This window comes from Passer montanus, unplaced genomic scaffold, assembly GCF_014805655.1.
Source record: "Passer montanus isolate IOZ18808 unplaced genomic scaffold, ASM1480565v1 scaffold41, whole genome shotgun sequence".
NCBI lineage: Eukaryota > Metazoa > Chordata > Aves > Passeriformes > Passeridae > Passer > Passer montanus.
In genome coordinates this window covers 4538351-4558624 of record NW_024368930.1, presented here as the reverse complement: position 1 = coordinate 4558624, position 20274 = coordinate 4538351, and the positions used below count along the sequence as shown (strand labels likewise).

The window sequence follows — 20274 nt, the reverse complement described above, 5'->3', positions numbered from 1 at the left end:
TTGTGCTATGTTAATGTGTAGGCATGTTCTAATTTTGCATGTAGCTCTGGGAGAATATTTCATTGTTCAGATGTTGTGCTTGCACTTCAGGGGTATTGAACCTTCACTTTGTGATTATTTCCCATCTTTTCTCTCTCCTCATTCATATTTTGAGGAGCAAAGCAGTAAGTTGACCATAGTGGTGTGTTGGTGTGTGGTGCAGACACCTTGCTGAGCCCAGTGGGTGTGTTGAGCTGGAGACAGGAACAGGTATCACAGAGCTCTGGGCCGCTGCCTGATGCTGGATGTGAAGGTCTCATCTGCAGGGGAGCTGCTTGGCTTGCTGCTTTCAAATAACTTCAGTCACTTTTGCACCGAGAAAGAAGTTTAAAACACACCCCCTCCATCCAAAGCTGGGCTTAGTATTTCTCATGTTGCTTGGTAAAGAAAAAATATGTAACTCTTTGAAGAATTTGGATGGCACATTAACTTTAGGATACCTTCGGGAACTCCCAAACTGGTGAATTTTAGGAAAAAGGATTTCTTGTGGGGTGTCAGTGTAGTTCTGTGGCATTTAAGGACTTCTGAAAGCTTGGGCATAGGTAGTTGCATGGGGCCTTTTCAGTTGCTAGAAACTAAATAAGTATTCAAAAAGCCTTAATATTTGATGTTGACTTGAAAATAGCTCCTCTAATCAGATTTTCACTGTACTGATGATTTAGTTTATAATAATATTGAAGATTTCCACTGGTCAGCTTCAGCTGATAATTATGAGGAATGACAAAAATGGGCAATGTGAGTTAAAGTTAATTGCCCAAGATTTTATGTTTGCACATTGAAGGGGATGCCAGGTTCTTTTGGTGCAGGAATGAGGTTGGTGTAGTAGCAGGTCATTCTGTAGTCTTTAAAATGTTCAGTTTCTCTGTCCTTTGTCAGTAGCCCCCTCCCCACAGTGTTAGGCTGATGGTGGGAATGTAGTGATGGTTCCAAGAGCAGCCCCCAGCATCAAGCTCTGTGTTCACTATTAAGGTCTCTAAGTTCTCCTAAGATGTGGTAGAGATGATGGTGGTGTGTGCCTTTGCTGTTTTAAAGGAAATACTTCTCCCTACATAAGTTACAGGAGAAGAGACCTTACTGTTTGGAATGGCTTGGAAAATAGCTTTTTGGACCTGACAGCTAACAAAGAGTATTTACTTCTACAGTCTGCAAGATAATAAATAAGTTTCTCCCCCTCCTCCTTTCCTACAGAAAAACACTTTGAGGATATTTGTTTCTAGATATAACACTTGTCCATAGCACTTTGTGGGTCCCACCTTAACACTTTTAAATAAGTTGTGATGGAAAGTCACATTTTGGATGTAAACTAGTTTAACATCTCTGTGTGACTCTGCTTCATTAAAAGAGAGTTAATGTAGAGCGTGTAAGGAAAAAATAGGGGCAAATCAACTAAAGCTTTTCTTTTGAACTCATTTTTGTAGAAATCAGTATATGAATTTTTGCAGTTTACTTGTAAAAATGTCCAAGAAAACTGTTTAAGGCGTTGTCTGTAAACATTTCAGCACTTCACCAGAACAGAACAGCAAATAAAAGCGTGATTCTTTTGAAGTAGTCATGCTCTGAGATGCAATAGACCACATCTCCAGATATTGTTGGGGAGCGTGTATGGGCTTTTGATTCACTGAACAACCCTTAAGAAAAACTTTCTGATTTCACTAGTGCCTCTTGATTTTCATGGCGAAGGTTCTTCCTGTAGCTGCTCAGAAAAGCCAACTAATTTTGAGTGCCCAGTTTGTTTCCTTTGGTGGCTTTTTCAGAGCTGATGAGATCCTGAGGCTCTCAGGGACTGAGTGAGGCAAGCTGAATGAAGGAGCTCTTGGCAAAGAGTTCGTGTTGTCCAGATCCTGTTTGTGCCTTCAAGGAAGAGAGAATCACACCTGAAAATCTGCCTGTTAAAATCTGGTTCCCTACAGCTACCCAGTGGGGTTAAGTGTATTGATCTGAGTGGCTGAGCAGGGAATGACTTCCTCATTTCCCTCTCTGTTTTATTTTTCATTTGGGGTGTAACATGGCACAGTGCAGTCTGTTGCTGATGCACATGAGGGAGATTATGATTTTATAGCCACTTTCATTACTAAATTGGTTATGGGAAATTAATTTAGAACTTAGACAATTGTGTTGCTGTTGATGGCGAAGCCTAGGTTTGATTATTTTTCTTCCCCTCTTAAAGCCAAACTAACAGGAATCTTGCCTAATGGCAGCATTTTCTTCTATTTGTAGTGTCTCATAAAACAAATTTCTTGGTGAAGAGCAGGTAGGATTTTTACACGAACGTTTTAACTTCTAGTCACATGGAATATTTGTGGTTGGGGCAGATACAACTCACTGTGTTCTGATGCACACCATACTGAGCATTTAGATAGAGTGTTACTGAAATTAAGTTATTCTAGACAAAGTACCTTACCTCTGCTAGCTGCCTAGTCCTTCAGCAGTACATTAATTCCATATGTACCCAACTGGAATTAAAAAATACAAACAGAAGAATAAGTTCTTTGATATTTGCAAAGGATGTGTTCCGTGACCACTCTCTGTTTTGCAGGCATGGTCCTGGTGCGCAGTGAGAACGGGCAGCTGCTGATGATCCCCCAGCAAGCCCTGGCACAGATGCAGGCACAGGCACACGCCCAGTCTCAGCCTCAGAACACTCTGACTCCTCGTCCTGCTACACCTACCAGTGCACCCCCAGTGCAGATATCCACAGTGCAGGTCCGTCCAGAAGCTCTGCTGCTAAAACTGTTTTGTTCCCTGTGCAGACCACATGAGAAAGTAAGGTGTGGTACTAGTGAAGAAACCATAGATCTAACTGGGATGTAAAGACTTTTATAGATTCATAGAATCTCAGAATTGTTTGTGTTGGAAAGCTGTTGGAAGGGGCCTTAGAGCTCATCCAGTTCCTGACATGGGCAGGGACACCTTCCACTAGACCAGGTTGCTTCAAGCCCCATCCCAACCTGGCCTGGAACACTTCCAGGCCTGAGGAGTCCACACCTCTCTGGGCAACCTCATCACCCTCAGAGTGCTGAGGCCTCATCACCCTCAGAGCCAAGAATTTCTTCCAAATAACTAATCTAAATCTACTTTCCACAAGGCATAGGCATTGCATTTCGTTCCTAATTCTGTTACAGCTTGGCTGTTACTCATCAAAAATATTTTTACATATCTGAATCTCATTAAGTTGAAAACTTTGATATAAAGAAGACCATATATGGTTAATGTGTACAACTCTTCTCCCCAAAATAAATACAAGACTAAAAGAAAAGAATTGATATAGATATATGTGCACCAAGATTTTGACAGTTGCATTAAGTTCAAGACTGAAAATCCTTCTCAGAGTTTTGTAGTGCTTCAGATGCATTCTTTGCTATTTGTAATAATATAGAATGAGAACATTAGATAAAGCAGTTGGTATTTAACTATAGGCACTGATGTGTTCATGATTTATTTTTTTCCCTCTTCCCCAGGCTCCAGGAACACCCATTATTGCACGACAGGTGACACCAACTACTATCATCAAGCAAGTGTCTCAGGCTCAAACCACAGTGCAACCCACGACCACGCTGCAGCGCCCCCCGGTTGTGCAGGTGAGTGTGTGGGGAAGTGGTGTGTGCATGAGACTGCCAGGCACACAGGAAATGCAATTGCTCAGTGCAGGAAAGCCTTTCTAAATTAGCCTTTCTAAAACATCTGCAGGTCTCAGTGTATAATTTGGATATACAGGTATAATTTTTATGTGTATATTGGTACTATTTCATATTACACCTATACATATCTGCATTGAAAGGTATTGTGTTTGTAGTTTGTACAATCACAGAGCTGACTAAAATGAAATACCTTTATGCTTTCTGCTTAAAGGAAGTGACAAGAATTCCCCTTGGGTTTTGGGCTCTGGTGTTATTCCTGTGGTGGATCTGCAGTCCTCTGAATTCTGCAGCAAAATTCACAATTGCAAAGATGACTGCACTGGCAGCCTTCTCTTTCTGAAGCCTTCTTCCTTTTAGTCTGTGTCCTTCTGGAGACTGATAACTCACAGAGAGACTGATGTCAGTCTGGGCTGGCATCTATTCATTTTGGGCTTGCTTGGACATTATTTTTGAGATGTCAAGAGTTTAAAAAACAGTGCAAGAGTGTGAAATTCTCCACATGGCTTCCAGGCAGCAGTGATACAATATGATTGCTGTCGCCTAATCTGTCTCATTGTGCTTTCTTCATCCTTTGAGTAGACAGGATTAGAGAGTTTTAATTTAAAACATGCAGGTTTTGCTATGCATCCAGTTAACCTTTTTCCCCTCAGAGAGCCTTTCCCTATGCCAGTGGTCTTTCTAGATCTAAGAATTAATTTACCTAACTGAGTCTCCTTAATTTGCACTGCTGTTATACAAGACAAAAAAAAAAACCAACCAAAAAAACCCCATCATTCCATCTGCATATTTTGTGCTGTAATGAGCACACCATGGACTTCATTTATCCTGATTTCACAGGAAAAAAAATGAGACAAAAATGAGACAAATTACTCTAATGAGCACACCATGGACTTCATTTATCCTGATTTCAGAAAAAAATGAGACGAATCCTTCTCTCCTTTAGTTTCTCCCAAAATACTAATAAAGTTATCTTTAGCAGCAGGGGAGCCTGTTTTTTGTGCATCTTTATATAAAGAGCAAGTTTACAAATGATTTGTGAGCATTCTGAATGTCAGTTGTAGCTTGGTAGGAATTTGTCTCTCAGGCTGGGTTGTTGTTAATAATTAGACTGTTGGAAGCCCATGAATGAGCTGTGTATGTGAGAGGATCTTGCTTGTAATTGTGATTCTTTGGAGATTATATTTCTACTTCAATTTGTCTACAAAAGTAAAAAAAAAAAAATTTCCTGTTGTTTATCACAAATGCCTCAATAAGACCAACTGCTTTTGTGTTAGTTGTGCCTTTTTAGGAACTCCTCCCTTTGGAAGTGGCATTTAATGAAGCAGGTAGAAAGATAAATTGAACTCACAGGAATTCAGCATTTGTTTTAGCTGAGTTTTGAAACCCCACTGGCTGAGATTCTGTTTATGGTATTTTATTCAGTGCCCAAAAATCGCGCAATTTTTAATCAACTTTCAGAATTCCGGTTTCGAATGTTTTTAGTGCCATCTGGTGGCCGTTTCCTTCCACTGCACCAGACCGTGAGCAACTTATTTATAGGAGCTGTGAGAGGTGTTCTGCTGCCCGGTGGCTCATCTTCTGTTTGATGCTCAGGAAAACAGGCTCTTGGTAGGTTCCACGGAAAAATAATCTTGTGTTTTTATTCTCTGCAGCCTCAGATTGTTCTGGGTGGTACTGCACAAACAACCACGTTGGGGACAGCAACAGCTGTACAAACTGGAACTCCTCAGAGAACAGTGCAAGGGACAACGGCCACCTCCACTGCTGCCACAGTAAGATTCTGAGAAATGTAACATCTCTTTTTGTCCACTCACGTATGCATGATGTGCATATATACACATACATGTAATCACAGATGGGAGTGGAGCTTAGTAAAGATGCAGGAATCCTGTGAGCTGTTGACCTTGAAAAGGTAAACTTTAATAGAACCATATAATTTACAAGGTGTGGGTACAGGTCACTTGAATTTTGATAGGTGTCAAAGGGGTTTTGTTTCTGTAACAGTATTAAAGCACTCATTTAAAAAATGTATTAGATATATTTTATAGAACAGTGAATTGTTCAGCACTGTAGAGGAGAATCAGTATAAGAAAGGCTAAGCAGTTGTCACTGATTGATTGAAGCTGCATGTTTCCAGGATTGCAAAACAGGGAGAATCCATGTACTATGCACTGTGAAACAACAGCTTTACTATTTTTTGTCCTGACAAAACACATATTTTCCCATATATAATGTGCCATTCTTAAGACACTTGGTGCTTCTTAATTTCATGAAGAATCACAATTTCTTAAATTTTGGTAACAAAAAGGTACAATACATATGAGTATATGAAGAAAAATAATAATCTCAGTCTGTTTATGTTTTAATATGAGGGATATGCATGTATAAATATTACTTTGTACTGATGAATTAAAGGACTTTATTTCATGGCGTATGTGGTCAGATCATGGATTAGGAGGAGTTTGTCTTCCTTTCCCTGATTGTTTTCCTTTTGTCCTTCCTTCTAAGGAAACTATGGAAAATGTGAAGAAGTGCAAAAACTTTCTGTCCACATTAATAAAACTGGCATCATCTGGAAAACAGTCCACAGAGACTGCGGCTAACGTGAAGGAATTAGTACAGAATCTGCTGGTAAGAAAAGTTCATCAGAAGTTGTAAAATACAGCATCTGGGCAAATTCAAACTCAGAATTGTTTTTTTGTGAGTTTTTTTTTGTTTTTTGTCAGTGGATAGAGTTTATAAAATTGGAGCTACTCAAATTAACTTTGCCTCTTCTGAATTAAAATAGATTAATAAATTTTCCATTAAGTTTATTACTGCTTATATTCATGCATGAGAACATGAGTTCTGTTGGAGTGTGAGTAATGCAAGTAGTGGCTGTTTAAATTCTACATTTTGATAAAACAATGAATCAAAAGATGTATTATGTACTTGAGGGAAAACACTACAGCTGGTGCAATAGTTGACTGTAAGAAATGACAAAAAAAAAAGGTAATAAATGTTGCCTGTTACTAATATAAAAGCTTGATCTATTTAATATTTATAAAGTGAATACTAGTATTGCTTAGTCTACATATTAGCAACCTTTAAGTTATGGTTATGTGTATTCCATCGTGCACTAATGAGAGGTCTTTAGGTCTTATTACTTGAAATTTGTAGTAAAGTTGGTCGCTACCGTAAAGCTATTGGTAACTAAAAATAGTAAGGGATGATAAAACCACTTAATTTCAGTATGTTCCCAAGTCTTAATTTTTTTTTTTGTGTTGGATATCTGTAAAAAATTAATTTCTACAAGTTTGTTCATTTGCATTTTCTGTTTTGAAGGATGGAAAAATTGAACCAGAAGACTTTACCAGTAGGCTCTACAGAGAACTTAATTCTTCACCTCAACCTTACCTTGTGCCTTTCCTGAAGGTAACTTCTCTTCGCTGCTTTCCTTTATCCCTGTGCTTATATGTCAGCAGCAATGAACACAAGCACATCCTTTGCCATTATAGGTGGAATTCCAAAATCATGTTAAATGGAGTTTTAAATGGTGCCTGGTTAGGCTTTTGCTCCCTTAAAAAATTACTTTTTGTGTCTTAGTTCCTAGGGTTTGTTACTGTGATTGGTTGGCACAGTCAGTAATGTAACTTCTACCATGGTGATGCATAGTAGCTCTTTTGAGAAATCTGAAAAGTTTTATTTCTGTGACTTAAACCACAAACCTATGAATTGATTTATTGCTCTCTTTTTAGTCTTAGAAAGCAAAGGGATTCAGTGATATAGAAAACTGTACCTTCTGGGAAAGTTTTGCCTGTGCTGTAAACTGGTTTGGATAAGCAGGAAATTTGTCATCTCCCAATGATAAATCACATTTGACATAAATTTTATAGTAGTTCAGCAAATCTTGAAATAGTATTTATTGCAAAACATTTACCATCAGTGAAAATATAACAGCACTGAATGGTAAGACTGTAACTGCTTGACTAATGTATGATTATGGGATATAGCTGTAGATGTGTGTTAACATTTCTGGGTTCATAAATGCTTGTTCAACCTTGAGCTGTTCCTGAGGACAAAAATTGTTGCCATCAGAAAACGACTAATTTAAGAAGCCACCAAAACACTGTGGTCTCTGTTGAGCTGTTCTGAAATCTTCCCTGGTGTTCCAGTGTGACTTTTAAACTGTAGGACGACAGTCAAGGAAGGCATCATGGGCTTGGGTTGTTAAATACATACCAGGGGTTCCAGGTAGGCTGTATAGCCTACATGCCCATGATATCCAAAAGGTATTGTCCCTCTGTCCTACTTATTAAATAGGAGTAGGTTGGGATTTCTGTGTGCTCACCTTTCCTCAGGTGCACACAGACCAATCCAATGAACTGAAACAACACATGCCGCTTCTTTACAGTTAATATTGTGTGAGCCAGGATTAAACAACTCAACCAAACTCTTCCCTTTCCCCTTTTCAGAGGAGTTTACCTGCCTTGAGACAGTTAACACCAGACTCTGCAGCTTTCATTCAGCAGAGCCAGCAGCAGCAGCCGACGACGCAGGCGACGATAGCCACGATCCCGTCGGCGGCGGCCGTGCTGCTGAGCTCCTCGGTGCAGCGCACGGCGGGCAAGGCCACTGCCACTGTCACCAGTACCCTCCAGCAACCCGTCATCAGCCTCACTCAGCCCACACAAGTTGGTGTCAGTAAACAAGGGCAGTCCACGCCACTGGTATGTGAGCTGGAGTGCAGCGTTTGTTATTGCACAGGGGTTTTTTTTGATAGTACTTCTTAAGTTGGTGCTTTGGCTCAATCAAAGATCTGATAAAAAAAGTATAATTTAAATAGGGCTTGTTCTTGCCACCTGATTCTCAGATTTTTTACAGTTCCTTTTTTTCCTTATTATTTACAGGTTATCCAGCAGTCTCAAAAAGCAGGGGCATTGATAAGGCCTCCACAAGTAACATTGACACAGACACCTATGGTGGCATTGCGGCAACCACACAGTCGTATTATGCTCACCACGCCTCAAATCCAGCTGAATCAGCTTCAGACAGGTAAGAGGTCAAGATATTTGTGATGTGCCATATTTGAAAGCATTACCTGAAGTGTGGTTTAGGGATTGCTTGCCCAGAGAAGTTGTTGATACCCAATTCCTGCAAGTGTTCAAGGCCAGGCTGGATGGGGCTTGGAGCAACCTGGTCCAGTGAAAGGTGTCAGACGGTTTGGAATGAGATGATCTTCAAGGTCCTTTCCTGCTCAAACCATTCTGTGGTTCTATGAATGTCAGTTCATAAGTCCCCTTTTTGTACTACTGCTAAAATCTTCCACTGTGTAGTGCCATAGTGGCTGGGGGTACAGATCTGTCAGGACAGCATTGACAGAGAAATGTTGTTTGGCTGCTGGAATTGTGTGGGAAGGGTCCTGTTTTTACCTGGGTGAAATGCTGACAGAAGCTATTGAGGTCAACTCTGTACCAGACCTATTGCCATAACTACTCCTGGCTTGCATGTGTGAACTCTTATTGATGGAATACAAACTCTGTCTGTCTTCTTGCAGTACCTGTGGTAAAACCAGCAGTATTACCTGGAAACAAAGCTATTGCCACTGTTTCGACACAAGTAGCTGCTGCTCAGAAGAATAAACTGAAAGAACCTGGGGGAGGCTCTTTTAGGTGAGGAACTGTATGTTTGTGCTTGGGCAGCTGAACTCAGACCTTCCTGGTGTGCTGAATCCATCTGGGGAAACCCAAAATAACCTAGAGGTGGATTTTCTGGGGGCAGGTTTGCTTCTTCATTAAAGACTTCAACAAACAGCACTGGACATACTCGTGCCAGGCTGGTTTTAGCATTTAGCTGGCACTAAACCTCATAAACAATTCCTGCCCAGACAAGCAAGTGGAATTCATTCCTTCACTTCTCCCAGCTCTGCTGGAGTTACTTGGTGAGGTACAGCCTGTCTTAGTGGTGAGGGCAGATTATTATTGTTTTGTAGTAGTGATTTGTCTGGTCTCTTGTTTCTCAAGGTGGTGAAACATTACATAAGAAAGGATCTTGGAAAATACAGGAAGTACAAAATTAGTGCTCTTTGAAGTCAAAGCAGTAATTTCTCATTTATAAACAAATGAGTTGTATTTTATTATATCACGAAAGCAAATAAAATGTAAAAACTAATTATTCAGGTTTATGGTGGAATTCATTATGTGCAGCTGTGGTATCATAGCAGTGTGTGCAGATAAGCACTAAATGTTACGATTCTAATAAATTTTCTGTCCTTTAAGGGATGATGATGACATTAATGATGTTGCATCAATGGCTGGAGTCAACCTGTCAGAAGAAAGTGCTCGGATATTGGCAACAAACTCTGAGCTCGTGGGCACATTAACAAGGTCTTGTAAAGATGAAACCTTCCTTTTCCCAGCACCTTTACAAAGAAGGATATTAGAAATAGGTATGTTCTTTTATCTTGAACATTAATAAAAACAAATTTCACTACTCTTAGGTTTAATCAAAGGCATTTTCCAAAGAAATTGGTTTGAATAATTAAAAGTTGCTGGAGTAATTACCTTCTGGTATTTTCTGGTATATTCAGATTCTTGTGGGAAATCATTTGTCTTATGAAAGTAGAATAGTGTCAAGGAATAGCAAACATAGATTTGCCTTCTAAAGTGATGGCAATTCAACTTCAAAACTACTCAATCTGGCTGAAAGTCTGACTGTATAAACTAATAAGGTGTATCAAGCATGACACAAACAATGAAATAAGTCCAGAAGCACTTTTATCAGCTTTACTTAGTAATTTAGAATTGATGGTGGAACAAAAAGCAATCTTGAATTCTTTGTTACACTGTAGTACACAGCATTTATTAATAGATTGTCAATTTTGTTAAACTAATATGAATTTTAATATGTGTGTAATTTCCTATTTAATCCTTGTCTGAGAAAAATGTGCAAATCATATTTGGAAAAAGGGATTTAAATTTCTATGGCTGAGATTTTACTCATATTTAGTTGTATTGTAAAATGATTTTTTGCAACCCACTTGTGTTCTGATTGTAGGTAAAAAACATGGAATAACAGAAATCCATCCTGATGTAGTTAGCTACGTATCACATGCTACACAACAAAGACTACAAAACCTCGTGGAAAAACTATCAGAGACTGCTCAACAAAGGAATATTTCCTACAAGGTAACTGTATTTAATTGCTCAATTCAAATGGCAAAATTGCACAAATTCAGCAGGCTGTGGTGTTGGCTGTAATGCAGGAGTTGAGGTGTTCTTTTTTCTGTGAAATCAGGTTGTTTATTCTCTTTGACTGATTCAGCTTCCATTAAGATAGTAATACACATGGGTGACTGGAGCTTTTCAGCTTGCATATACAAAATGGTTTTAAAACAAATGCAGAGTAGCTGTGCCCTCCCCTTTATTTATTATGTCAAATGTTTAGTGTGTGAGTGATTGTAGAGTCAGACAGATAAAAGCACTGCTTTGAATTCCCAGGAGACTGCTATCTGACAGATGTGTGTTCCTAATAGATGCAAATGCCTGAGCAGTGTTTAAAGAACCACACAGCTCTGTGAAATATGTTTGAGAGGTTAAAGCTGTGATGATATTAGTTTAGAAGTCAAAATCTGATGATTCATGGAATAGAACAAAATGCTTTTAAGAGTTCTAGCTGGTTTGACTGGTGTAAATATACTCCTGCTATTTGTCTGAAAAGGACAAAGTGAACATTGGAGCTTTGAATTTGTATGTTCTTCCCCAGTACAGTACAAGTTAACAGCTTTGTTTTTAAGGGAGTAATGAGAAATGTATTTGCTGTATTTCCAGGATGATGAAAGATATGAACAAGCAAGTGACGTCCGGGCACAGCTCAAGTTCTTTGAACAACTTGATCAAATAGAAAAGCAGCGTAAAGATGAACAAGAAAGGGAAATTTTAATGCGCGCAGCAAAGGCAAGTGCTTGGCTTACACACGTGTTTGCAAAGTGTCAGTTTTGACATCAAAACTGCAGAGTTTCTTTTCATTCTAAAACACTTGCAATGAAGGGGAAGACTAATCTTCAAAGATGGAACTGTTGATGAATGTGTTCTCAACTGGAGCTCAGTTTTGCTTTTCATTGTAAAGCATGGAAAGCAGCTTCTTTGCCACTCTCATTGCACATTCCCACATTAAAAGGAGTCTTGAAATTTAGTTTTTGCATTTTGCATTGGCAAAGAAAGGTGGATTTTATAGCTTGGTGGTACTCATAAATGCAATAGAGAGAGACTAGAAATGGAATTCGGAAAGATAGTTACAAATTGGAGAAATACAATAAATAGGAAGCAGTTAATGTAAACATGAATGTGAATATTAAACTGTGGTTTTACACAGTGAATATAGAATGAATATGGTTAGATAAGAGTACCCTAGAAATAATTCACAAATCAACCTATGTTTTCTGTTAGTTTTATGATTCAGCATGAGTTGACAGTGTCAAAATCCAATTTTGTTGTTGGCCTAAAGAATGTAAGGGATTAACAACACTCAGGATTTGATAGGATGAGAGGAAATGGCCTCCAGTTGCGTCAGGGGAGGTTTAGATTGAATATTGGAGAGCAATTTCATCACTGAAAGGGTTGTCAAGCCCTGCAACAGGCTGCCCAGGGCAATGGTTGAGTCACCATCCTTGGAAGTATTGTGTAGATGTGACACTTGGGGGCATGGTTTAGTGGTGGGCTTGGCAGTGCTGGAGAAACAGCTGGACTCGATGTTCTTAAAGGTCTTTTCTAATCTAAATTATTTCATTATTCTAAGAGTATGACACACACAGGGAATGCAGGTGCCCAGTGAAATGGGCAATTGCTGATGTAAATGGTCTTGGGTCACTCAGGTGCACTTTGTTCAGCCTGCAGCCTGACCTGTGTGTGTAGGTGTAGCAGAAAGATCAGCTCTGAGTAAGTGCTTGGTTACCCAGCAAGGGGAGGAATTGTACTTTCCAAAAAGTACAGGTCTGATTCCTTTGTTCATATGCAAAGTGTGTAATTCAGTTCACAGATCTGTGTAATTTGTGTCTTGTAATGGTTGCATTTAAGACATAATTGCTTGGCTACTCCTTGGCTATCTTTAACAAAGCAGAAAAATGGGATGCCTTTATCAAAAATAGAAACGTTAAGAAAAGGCAAACTTTTAATTTCTGAAAGTTGTTTACCACTGTTGCCCTCTGTGGGAGTGATAGATATTCCCCACTTCCTGCTGAATTTTAAGAAAAGCTTTCATATATAATCTTTAACTGCTTTTGTAACTGAGTTCATTTTTCTTTCTTTTCCTCCAACCACCTCCTGCTCGTCCTTTATCAACACAGTCTCGATCTCGACAAGAAGATCCAGAACAGCTTAGGTTGAAACAGAAGGCCAAGGAGGTGAGTGCTGAGCTTAACATAAACTTTTATTCTGGAAGTTGAAAAGGAAATCATGACCCATCCTTGTTCTGGCACACACAGATGCAGCAGCAAGAGCTAGCACAAATGAGACAGAGGGATGCCAACCTGACTGCGTTAGCTGCCATCGGTCCCAGGAAGAAAAGGAAAGTAGATTCACCAGGATCTGGATCAGGGACAGAGGTACAGTATAATTGTCACCTTTGGTTTTGCTGCCTCAACCTCTGTGCAAACCTTTCTGTTCAGAGCTTTTTTCCCAGTTTGTGGAAGCTCCCTGAGCAGCAGAAGTGTTTTGTGTCAGATTTGCTCACTCCAAGGCAGGATCAGTTTCTGGCACCTGTAGTGGCATAGGGAATAGAATCTGAGTGGTCATTCCCTGATTGATGGAACTGGAGGGATCTTAGAAGAACCATCTCTGATCTAACAAGTCTCAGCTTTTTGGACCTCCATAGTTTTGGAAGGAGATTTTTGGGGTCATAACCAATCTAACTTGAAGTGCAGAGTAATGCTGAGGTAGTGGGGTGGTAGAATTCAGTCACTCCTAAATTTGACAGCAGGAGTTGCAAGTTACAGGAGCTTGCCTAATTTTTCTCTTCAGCAGTTGATTGGCCTTAGTTTTAATGTCTCCACAGCAGATCAGTTTGACCAGTTCCATCTGATCAGGATGTTCTTGCACATCTTCTGTACATTCTATTGTTGAATCTGCCTTTTAAAAATTCTCTGCAGACTAGGTATTGGAATGCTCAGTGTCTGATTCATTTAATTTACATTCTGGTACGTGATTATCTGCTGTATTTCTAAACAAGTTAATAAACAAGAAATGGTATAAAATTGCTTTCTGCATGAGACATTCAGTATGGGATTTCTCTAATGTTTAAAAAGAACAAAATATTCTTGAAAATTGTCATTTGTTGGACCAAAAGCTCTGCTCATAATTTGAGGATTTTCCCCTGTGGGGTTTTGTGTCTGATAGCAAGTGACAGAACAGTAATGGTTTAATAGTCCTGTTTATTACTCCTTGAGCATTCTGAATTTCCAGTGCTAAAGCATTTATACTGTAGAAAAACCTCAAAAGAGTTCACCTGGTTTTATACTGAATTGCTGGAAGCAATAATTTACATGTGCTTGATATAAAATGGTAGAGAAAAATCTGAATACTAGTAAATGTTATTTTTGTTTATAAAAAATCAAGCCTCTTGAGCTTCGTTTAAAGTAATTTTAAGTTTTGAAATTTACTAAAATGTCTGCTACTGAGTATAAGACTAGCTTTATATAAGCTGACAAATGACTCTATTAAAGGTTTATAGATGTAGTTTAAAATTATGAAAATTACAGAATGGGGCACTTTGCAAAGATAGATGTGTACACAGATGAAGTTGTCTCAGAGGAATATGCTGAAGTACCTCATGCAGAGTTAATGTTGGTATTGCTTACTCCTGCATGCTCAGCTGTGCCACCTTAATGGTCTGTTAATGTCACTTAGGTTATGGGATGTATTTTGCATCTCCTGTGAACACTTGTTTGTATTTCATCTAAATCTGACTAATTTCGTTATCTTGGATTAATCACTGGTTAACCAATTAACTACAGGTTCCCTGGAAATCCAATCTTTTTGTCTGCTTAATTAAGAAGCAGCTGCCTTTGATCTGATAGTCACAGCTGTGCTTTTGCTGCTGTGTCACTTGACATTTTTAAATTGGGCTCCACTTGTCACCATTTGTATGCAGTTTGTGGTTAAGGCATATTACAAGAAGTGTGGAAAATAAGGTTTGTTGTTACTTAGACACAGTTTTGTAAATGGAAGCTTTTGATGTCTACAAATGCTGACTCTTAATTACATGTAAAATCACTTCTAAGTAGTAATTGCACTGTTTTGTTTCCAAATTCAACAAAACAGGTTGCTGTCAGTTTGAGTTTTATATCCATGTGATTTTACTGAAAGTTACCAAAAAGCTTTTAACTTATTCCATACATAATTCTGTGTCTTTAAAGACTCTTGAAATTTTACCTTTGCATTTCAAGTATTGTGGTCTACATAATAAAGCTCAGGCTTGAGCCTTCACTAAAGAATATTTAAAAACCAAGAATAAAACCCCTTCCAGCCATTCTTTCTGTTCTCTAGCAATCATATGTATGTAAGAAAATTTAGTTAGCATCCAATACTTTCCTGCATCTTTTAATTTCCACTGAAGTTGGTGAAAATTAGATGGCCAAATTGTGCAAGTGCCTTAAAATTTCTCTTGAAAATCCAGACTATGAGCAGCCCTAACAACAGGATTTTAGTGATTTGGTGTTTGCTGGGTCACCAGAATGCTTGAGAATCAAAAATCTGACTTTTCTGTTATCACTGTGGTGAAGCAAGTTCACCTGCACTGAACAGAGTTCTGGTAACCCAGAATGAACATTTCCAGTGCAGGTTTAGGTTGGTTTGATCATCAGTAATGTTCATTGATTAAATACATTACTCTCACACCTGTTAGTGGCAGCCTCAGCAGCTTATTCACATGGCTCATGCACCACTCTAAATTTGAGCTTTTTTCAAGTCTGGGGTGTTTTTATTAAGAAAAATTTTTCAAAATTCTCCAAACACAGTGGCAGATCAGTCTTTATTCGCTACTGGGGTGCGTTTGGTGTCGTGATGTATAAAAGTTTCATTAAAAAAATAAAAGATAACATTATTGTAGTAAATTAAATTGGAGGGAAAATGAATGCGTAGCCGAGCCTCAGGAATGGAGCCCGTTGCCAGAAGAATTCGTTCTTGAGGTGAATCCCATCAGCGCAGATTCCGGCTGGGAGCGCAGCCTGGATTCCGCGCCGCGCGCTCCATCTGCCGGGCGCTGCGCGGAGCTGCGGCTGCCCCGGCCCGCTGCTTCCCCCTGCTCGCGTGTTCCTTCCCTTCTGCTTTTTGCTTCATTCTTCTTCAGTGATTGATGTATCACATGCTGTCTGTTTGTCCTGCTACTCCGGGGAACACCCCTCTGGTACTGGGAGAGTGGTGCTGAGAGCATTCAGAGGTTGTTAGAGAATATGTGACTGTGTCTAGGAAAGCTTCTCCTAAATTAGTCCTGAGCTTGGTTACAGCTGTTGTCATCAGAAGGAGAGCACCCTGCTGTGGAGATCATGGATTCAAGGCCTCACAGTCCTGGGAACAGGACTGCTCCCCAGGTCATCCACAGCTCCAGGGCTGCCCTTGGCATCTGTGTGCTGGAGCTGTGAAGAATCCTGCCCTTTCTGTTTGGCTTGGTTGTTGGGATTGCCTGTCTTTAGCACCTTCCGAAAAACGCAGCCAGTGCTTTGGGGCTTTTTTGTCTGTATTGAATGACGCTGAAAACTTGTTCAACTGTTAATAAATCAGAATTACAAAGGAAATCTCTAATCTGGTAGCATACAGCTGACTGACTATGTAGAGTTTTTAGGTCACACGTTTTCTCTGAAAAGTTTTGGAGTGCTTTCAGGCATGGACTGATTGACCTGTTCTTGTGCTTTCCAGGGATCTGGTTCGAGTGCAGCAGTCCCAGGCAGCTCTGGAGTTGGAACAACCAGACAGTTTACGCGACAAAGGATAACGCGGGTGAACCTCAGGGACCTCATATTTTGTTTAGAAAATGAGCGAGAGACAAGCCATTCACTATTGCTATACAAAGCATTCCTTAAGTAAAATGGAAAAGATCAAGGTATTTTTGACGGAGAGACGCCTGAGGACATTTTTTAATATATTTGCAAATTACGCCTTTTTGTAACAAGCGAATGGGATATTGTTTAAAAAACAACCACCTCTTTACATGGAACAGTTTTATATTCCTGTTTATAAATAAACTCTTCAGTATAAGAGAAATACATTTCTGTAACAGTGAGGATACTTACAAGGCCTGTGGATACTATAAAAGGACAATTAAATTTTAACTCATCTCTTGATTGAGTGGCCTTCTTGCCAAACAAGCCATATATAAAGACTGATGGAATCGTTTAGCAAATAACTAGCTACCCTTTGTCAGCCCTGTAGCAGTTTCAACATTAATTGTTCATTTTAGTTCAGTTTTATTCAACTAAATCCATTACATAGGCATATGTCTACAGCAGATGACCTCATTTCATTTAGCTTTTTTTTTTTTTAAACAGTCAGTTAGCAAAGCAAACTGATTTTTTAAGAATATTTATCTTTCCCCCAAATGCTCAAAATCTAGAGGGATATACAGTTAATTTTAAACATAACCTCAATTTTAATCACATTATTGCTTATTAGAGGCCCTGAAATCCCGTAAAGGAGGGTTACTTCTGAATGTTCTAGCAGCATCTGTAAAAATGCATTTTATTTGCTATAGTTTGTAAAGCTGTAAAGTTAAAAAAAGGAAAAAAAGGAAAAAAAGAGAAACCTTTTCAGCATAAATATATTTTACTTGCACTGTGTTTTTTAGCTAAAGTGAAAGCTTAGATTAAATAAAATCAAAAGTTGAGAGGAATCATCGAAAGACTTTCTCAGTGTGAATCAAGTGTTGAAAAATGGTTGGTGTATTTTGTCAGTAATTGTACATAATTTTTGGCACATAACATAAAAATGGCTATGTAAACTATAATTATTTTGCTAAAAGACTGTATGCAAGCTGTGGGCCTACTTTAAAGATGTCCAGAGCAAAGTCCCTTCTTTGTACCTATTTTTTTATTACAAATATACTAATTGGTTCTTTATATTTTCAGAGGTTATTGTATTAAATTGTCTATTGATAGTACTTTTATGACTGTAAATACTTTGGCTTTCTTTGTGTGAACTCTCATGGTAGAATTTAACTCTCTTGCGTGTAAACTGAATGCTGATCAGTATTTTTATCAACAGCTGACAACTGTTACACCCCTTTTATTTTGTCTCTTAGGAAATCCTGTCTTTCCATTTTTTTTCATGTAAATTTTGCACAGTTACTTGTTCATATGTAAATATTTTACTTTCAAAAATGAAGTTTTTAATTGCTATTGTTTTATATAGGATTGAAAGAAAATTAACTCCTTTATTAAAAACAAATTTATCTGTATTTGCTAATGTATTTTTCTCTCTAAATCTTTTCTCCACTTGGATTTATTTTTCTTGGTGCAGTAAAAGATGAGTCTACTTGAGGGGATACTGTTTGCTAAAGATGCACTTTGGGATGTTTTCATACTGTTTTGTTTTATCAGTATTTTGGAGGATGTGATTTCATGAATCTTGGCATTTGATTGTTGTCTCAGGGGTCTTGAAGTGGCACCAGTGGGCAGTGGGTTTGGTTTGGTTGGTTGTTAAGCAGGGAAAGATGTCTGAAACATCTGAAATATTGTGTTTGCCTAGTGAAGGTTTAATAAAACAGCCTCTCCTTGAGGGCAGCCTGCTCCCTCAGACACAGCTGAAGTGGTTTGCAGAAGAAGCTAGGACATAAAACACAATTTGGAGCGCAATTATGAAAGAAAATAATCAGGGACACTTCTAATTATCAACGTGAAAATCTGAGAAGCATCTATGATGTTCTGTACTGAATATTTAGCTTTTGTGTTGTATTTTTTTAAAATTCCTCCTCTCATGGACCAATTAACCTAATAATTTTGAGGGCCTAATCCTGCTAATAGATTAATTTGGTGGTTATTCCTTGCATACAGACAGATCTGTCCACAGGCTGCTGCCCCAAGCTGTGAGCAGGCCCTGGCAGCAGGCCCGTGGGAGATGAGTGTGTGAAGAAGAGGATCAGCTCCTGAAGGGATGTGCTCACCTGGCACTGTGTGACACTGACCCCGAGACTCTCATTGTCTGTAAACTCCAAACAGCCTTTAACCTGTGTCATGGTATTAAGTGGAAAGAAACACCTTTGACTTCTGCCCAAAACACTGTCAGAGCATCCCGTGAATGGTAGCAGGAGCTGGCTGTAATTGTGAATCACCACTGGCCAGGCACTGACTGGGCAGTGTCTGCAGAGCTGTGGCAGGTAAGTGGGGAAGGAACTGAAAAATTAAAGTTATTACCTGGTGTGCTGTTCTTTGGTCTCTCTGCTTGGTAGCTTAGAAATATTCTAGAGAGGCCAAGGGAGGAGGGAGAGATCTCCTGTAAGAGGAGAGCTCTGGTTCTGTTTTAAATAACATTGGTTTTAAGTGCACAGGCAGCCCTTCACTCCATATAATTTTTTCTCAGCTAAAAGGTAAATGTTCCTATTTTTAGTCAGAAAAGCTGGTAGCATCCATTTCCCTCCAGCAGTTCAAATTAATGGAGTTTTGGACTGGGGAATTGGCACATTATTGTGAGTACACTGGCACTGAGGAGTTCTCATGGCACAGCAGTTGAAGACTTGTTAATTTGTTGTTGGTTTGGGTGGTTTTATGATAAAACCAGTAACTGTTCTTGAAGCTGCTCAGAAATTTGACATTTTGGAGTCACAGCTGAGGAGGGATGGCATTTACAGGGCAATACCTGTGAACAGCAGCTCTCCTCTTGTGTGTTAGTGACCTGTACAGACAGAAATTGTAATTCTTTCCTGGCCCCAAAGCTTGTGCAGCTCCACCAGAGACGGGAAGAGAATTCACTGCCCCCTTTTCCTTGGGTCTCTGTACCAAGGCTGATGCACCTTTGATGTAAGCACCCCCAAAACTGCAGCTTGCCACAGCTGGGATGTTCTTGTGTGAGTCAGTGAGGGTTTATTGCACCTTTATTTTAGCACACTCAGCTCAGTGTCAGGGACAGCTTCCTTCTCTCTTGAAAGCCTGTGGCTTGTGGTGGGCTCTCTACCCTGTGTTACATTAGCCTTGATGTCTTTGTATTTTTTTAAACACCTTTGATTGGGTAGTGCATATCTCTCATGTTGCTGAACTGTTGATATCATTCTTTTCCCTACAGAAAAATGGATCAGAACAAGTAGGATAGAATAAGGCACTCTGAATTCAGCCTGTTCTTATTTCACAGGTTTATAATTAAATAGATATGTTTTCAGGAAACCTTTTTTAATATATAGTGAGAGATGCATGCATGATAAATAGCACCAATTTCACAGTAATTAAGATTTTATTGGAGGTTTCCCTGTGATCCAAGAAGTTTCTCCACATTTCTAAGATTGTCTAAATTAAGAATAAATGAATAAAAGAACTCCGGTGACAATTTTAACCATTTTCTTAGGTTTACAGCTGTTTGTCCATCTGCAGAGAAGAGTGTTGACCATTGGGGTAAGTGAGGGAGGGTGGCCGCTGGGCTGGGGT

General features: G+C 39.2%; 1 protein-coding gene across 2 annotated transcripts in view; it reads left to right on the top strand.

The window, feature by feature from the left end:
- TAF4 (TATA-box binding protein associated factor 4) overlaps positions 1–18312 on the top strand; it is a 36971-nt gene extending 18659 nt beyond the window's left edge. The window contains exons 3-16 of one of the 2 annotated variants that reach the window (XM_039719369.1): positions 2576–2742; positions 3498–3617; positions 5330–5449; positions 6186–6308; positions 7002–7091; positions 8132–8386; positions 8567–8711; positions 9214–9328; positions 9935–10104; positions 10713–10843; positions 11486–11611; positions 13000–13056; positions 13138–13257; positions 16565–18312. In XM_039719369.1, coding sequence (XP_039575303.1) covers positions 2576–2742; positions 3498–3617; positions 5330–5449; positions 6186–6308; positions 7002–7091; positions 8132–8386; positions 8567–8711; positions 9214–9328; positions 9935–10104; positions 10713–10843; positions 11486–11611; positions 13000–13056; positions 13138–13257; positions 16565–16732 — 1907 coding nt within the window. In that variant the 3' untranslated portion in view covers positions 16733–18312. Of the gene's footprint in view, positions 1–2575; positions 2743–3497; positions 3618–5329; positions 5450–6185; positions 6309–7001; positions 7092–8131; positions 8387–8566; positions 8712–9213; positions 9329–9934; positions 10108–10712; positions 10844–11485; positions 11612–12999; positions 13057–13137; positions 13258–16564 lie in introns of those variants that run through there. The other variant, XR_005628678.1, reaches the window with a different exon arrangement.
- The last annotated feature ends 1962 nt before the right edge of the window (positions 18313–20274 follow it).